Raw genomic sequence first — 4700 nt, forward strand, 5'->3', positions numbered from 1 at the left:
ACAACCAAAAACCCCTCACAGAAAACCCAAACCCCTCACAGAAAACTCAATACACCCAAACATACTGTGACAGCCATTCTTACAGAAAACTGGGTTACCCAAATGTTTCAGAAATCTTTTTAGGAAGATACGACATAAAAATCCTTTGCTCTGAAATGATAAGTTACTTACTTCAGGGTCCAGTTTGAGATTGAGCCATTCATCGAGCTTCAGCAATGCCAAATTAGCAGTTGTTTTGTCCTCCATCTCGCTATCACTGTTATCACTAGATACCTCATGCCCTGAATTAAATATAAAAGGTTAACATTTCTGTATTATTTCCACTTACATAGAAAAAAACCTGAACACTACTGTATTAACATATTGAAACCCATTTTCCTTCTATATTTTACTTTAAAATATAAACACACTTGTAAGATCACTTTTTACTTTCTGCAAACACAGCACAGTGAAAAAGTCTTTGCTTCAGTTAGCAGAACTCAAGTACCCGCTGAGGGCCCTGCTACATAAAATGCCTGTATCGATACAGTGTGACTCACTCATGCACCTTCATCAATACCAACAAGCCATTATCAGACTTATGCCTGAAGTTGTTTTCAAAACAACACATACTTAAATCTGCTGTGTTACTAGGAAATTAGAGACTCGTTAAGAAAAAAAACAACAACATATACATAAGGCCATTAAGTAGGATTCTAGTTTTTTTAAAGTGCAATTCAATCAGCATAAACACTATTTTAAGGGTAATAGTTTATGAGCAAGACAGGAAATCTTCAAAAATAACTTAGACTTCTACTTTGATTCAAACCAGTATTTCTACAGAACTGGCAACAGGATAGGTTTTTTTTTTGCTTCTATTCCTACAGCACCCCATTTAAATAAAAATAGGGAAATTCCTATATACTTCCTATTTCTTCTAGTTAATAGTATAGCTAACTGTCATTAAAATTTCTCAGTTGAAAATAATCTCTACAATGCACATTTCAGCTGCAAGCAGTATGAGTATTTTCCATCTTGATAGGTTCTAAATTATTATCCAGGTGCAGTAAGTCCGTTCAAAGTTTCAAATAAACTGGTCTGCAGAAAAATCGTACTACTACACTTTTCAGCATTACTATTCTCATTAGACATTTCATCTGCATTTTTTATTTCATTACAAACTATACTGTAATTTCTGAGACTTCAGAACTATGCAAGGGTAGTTTACGGATATTAATCTGTCAGGGTTCACAGAACTGAGTCATTTATTACAGAGCCTATAAATTATTCTTGATCAGCTACTGGAACTACAGCTCTGTCATTTTAAGAATTAGTCAGTATACGTATCAAATATTCTTGCAAAATAAGCGTTCCAAATCATGCTAATATACACCAACGGAAACATTCCAAATTCAAACCCAACTATACCTCGAAAGGATGAAGGTTCCTGCAAAGCATTACTTGGTAACTTAGCTGGTCCACAGAAGAGTGACACAGTGACAGGTGTTACAACAGAACAACATCTGATATTTGCTATCCTGTGAGCTCTTGTCATTTCATCATATATAAGCCAGTCTGTAGGAAGTGCATGGATGGCTGCAGTTTGCCCATTTGTAGGGGGGATCTGTGCAAGAGCAAGTAAGACTAGGCTACTTTACTCTCTATTTGTAATTAAGATATATTTTAACATATTTCTTATTCTATGCATGTAAAAAGCAATGCATATTTATATACACATAAAATTATTTACATAAATAAAAAAGCGAGAGAGAACTCAACCAGACTCACAAATTTATCCTAACACCTTGAAACAAAATATTCTGCTTTAAAGAAGAGTCTAAACAAAAACAAACAAACAAACCCAAAACCCAAAAACAACCAACTAAAATTAAAAAAATCAATTTTGGAGAAGAACTCCTTCCTGCTATTGTAAGCAGGGATTGTTTTATCTTTTTTAAAAACTAGTTTGTTTTTTTTTACTGTTTTGTCTTGCTCCATCTAGAAGAAGGACTAACTCTGAACTAAGTTTTGTTGAAATAGTATTGGAAAAATAAACCAACTCCAATTCATTATTTTATTAACCGTCAGGAAAAATATTTTCTAAAAATGTAGTGTTTAATGCACAGGCTGCTTTTAAAGTACTGACAATTATGAAGAGGCATTTCTAAAGCATTTGATAGAGTAAAGCACTCTTTTTTGTGCGCTATAAATTCCAAGTGATTTTACCTTTTTATACTGAGGTTGACTAAGAACAGAGGTAGGATGAAATCGCACTTTCTTCTCCTTTGGTCCAGTCAAAACCAGGTTTTCCCTGTCCACATGCACCAGATTGGGATACATCCCAGCCACTAAGGCAGCTTTGACAACAGCCCAGTTTTCAGAGTTAGTATTAACGTCTCTAATATCAGCTCCTCCTCTGACTCTAACAAAACCTGAAGAGAGAAGAGGACAAAAATGTGTTCTATTTGATTGTATTTAAGATCTACTTTTTTGCATCTCAAAAGAGATTTGGAAAAAAAAAAAGTGAAATAAACTACAACTTTGTTGCGTTTTTCACCACTGCCAACCTTAACAGTACCAAAAAGAAACCACTATACTGAAATTCTTCTTGGTAAAGGGTTTTATACTAACATAGAATAGAACTACCTTTTACAACACAAAGACATTTCCTACGGATATAATTCATTAGAATGCAACAATCCAAGAGAATGTATCTCACACTGAACGCCAGTGGCACGTGGATTAACTGGGGCACTTTTAGTTAAATAAACTGCTCCCCAGCCACACGTCCTCACTCTGGCATCTGCACCAGTCTCAGAATTATTGCCTGCCAGGCTGTTCCAAACTAAGGAATGAAAATTACACCAGTGATTGTTATAATTTGTATACATTTGTACTAGGTGTACACTTGAGTGCAAAACTATGTTGAAATTTTTTCCAAGCTACTTACCTGAGGCTCTAAGCTGGCCAAGTAACTGTGTTCTCATTCCTGTGATGATTTCCATTGTGGCTTGAGACAGAAAGTTCTTTTCACAGAAGGCTCTCTCCCAGCCATCACTGCATGCATTCTGCCACGCCTGCAAAGAGTATTTTTCACATTTGCCTATTAATCTAACTAAAATTCTTAAAATGTTCTTTTTCAAAAAAAGTGACATCTACATCAATTTAAAAATGGCAAAAGTTATCCATTCTGAAAGAAAGGAAATTTATCATACCAGACCTTTTTTGCCTGGTTAAGTACCAGATTCTCCGTACTCATATCCTAAATCAACATAATGGTCATTTTGTTATTATAAGATCATTATGTTCTTATAAAGATCACTCTGTTAAGATCATTTTAAGTGATCAGTGTTATGGGACACAAAGTGGCACCTTGTTGGAACATTCAGAATTTAATCAGGTTTGAGAATATGAACAAAAAATCTGACAAAGTGTTCCCTCACAAATTTATGAGTCCAATATACAAGAAAGACACTTGGCAAAAATAAAAGTTTCTTCTCTAAGGACTTAATCATGGCCTATCATTCTACACCCAACTTGACTGGTACATCATTTACTTTGACATGTGATCTATTGTGGTTACTACTCTTTCTGAATGAGAGGTAGTACCTGGAAAGCCCTGAGAAGCGCCATATGGTCACTAAATGTTCCTGCAGTAAAACGTTTTCTACTCAGCATGGCTGCACGCTTTTGAGAGGCCAGTGTAGGTAGGACAAAAGGGTCCCGGTATGCAAGAGTGCAAGCAATAGTAAGAATAGGATCCAGGCACTTCAAAACAACAGCACACACGACCATTTTACCAAGGTGTGGTTCTATTGGTAATCCAGTGAGATGATAACCAAGTTCAGTGAGATCTTCCCAAGGGTCCATGGCATCTATTGTCTGTTTAAAGAAAAAACAGAAAAAAAGAAAAAAAGAAAAAAACCCAACACATCAAAAAAAAGGAGACAGAAAGTGGACAAAAAAAATGTATAATAAAAGCAGAAAGGATGCAAATACTGGACAATAACTAGACTTGTTTTCAAACAAAGAAAGCAAGTCAAACTCTTAACAGTTGGAGACAAAATTTTTAAGCAGTTTCTACCCTTTAAATGGAAAACATAGATACACTTGCACAAAATGAAAACAGACACCACGAAAAAAACCCTCAAATCATCCTTAAGTAACTACAGCCTCAGTACAAACATAACTCAGTAAGATATGTTAGCACACCACCCATACAGAATCTAATAAAATTCACACTTACATTTATTCTTCTGCTTACCTTAAGCATTTGCACAGCATTTCTCACAATTAAAGCTGGTGGAGGATCAGGAGCTTTCATCAGAAAGTCGACAATCGAACAATTAACTGGAGCTAGAAGTTTTGTATGTAAACAGAGCTCCTGCAAGTTTAAGAAAAAAAAATTGTTAAGATTTGGGGAAAGAAAATCACTTTTTGATGACATTTTTTTAGAAGTTATAATTTCTAACTGAATGTGCACCTGAAGTGGCATTCTTAGAAGTTCTGGAGTCTGAAATTCCAACATATTCTGAAATCGGAGCCTGCTGAAGAGATGAAAACAGACTCCAGGTTGACAGCGCCCAGCCCTTGAAAATAAAATAAGGGAAATAGTAGAAAATTAGAATTTCTTTAAAAAAATTAAAAAAACCAACACACACATACACACACACACAAACAAACAAACAAACTTAGAATGGAAATATAGAAGCAGGTCTAAG

The 4700-nt window shown here is 35.1% G+C and overlaps 1 protein-coding gene across 1 annotated transcript; it reads right to left on the reverse strand.

The window, feature by feature from the left end:
• Positions 1 to 83: 83 nt before the first annotated feature.
• On the reverse strand, positions 84 to 4507 carry LOC104534062 (YTH domain-containing protein 2-like; the record flags this gene model as incomplete). The annotated part of the gene is made up of 7 exons (XM_010195014.1): positions 4463 to 4507; positions 4244 to 4363; positions 3589 to 3861; positions 2930 to 3056; positions 2206 to 2411; positions 1408 to 1603; positions 84 to 281 (listed from the first exon to the last, which is right to left on the reverse strand). Coding segments are annotated over exons 1-7 (1165 nt in total), but the record flags the coding sequence as incomplete, so codon positions are not given.
• Positions 4508 to 4700: the final 193 nt, after the last annotated feature.

The sequence above is a fragment of the Mesitornis unicolor genome, unplaced genomic scaffold, assembly GCF_000695765.1.
Source record: "Mesitornis unicolor isolate BGI_N332 unplaced genomic scaffold, ASM69576v1 scaffold45021, whole genome shotgun sequence".
In the NCBI taxonomy this organism is placed as follows: Eukaryota; Metazoa; Chordata; class Aves; order Mesitornithiformes; family Mesitornithidae; genus Mesitornis; species Mesitornis unicolor.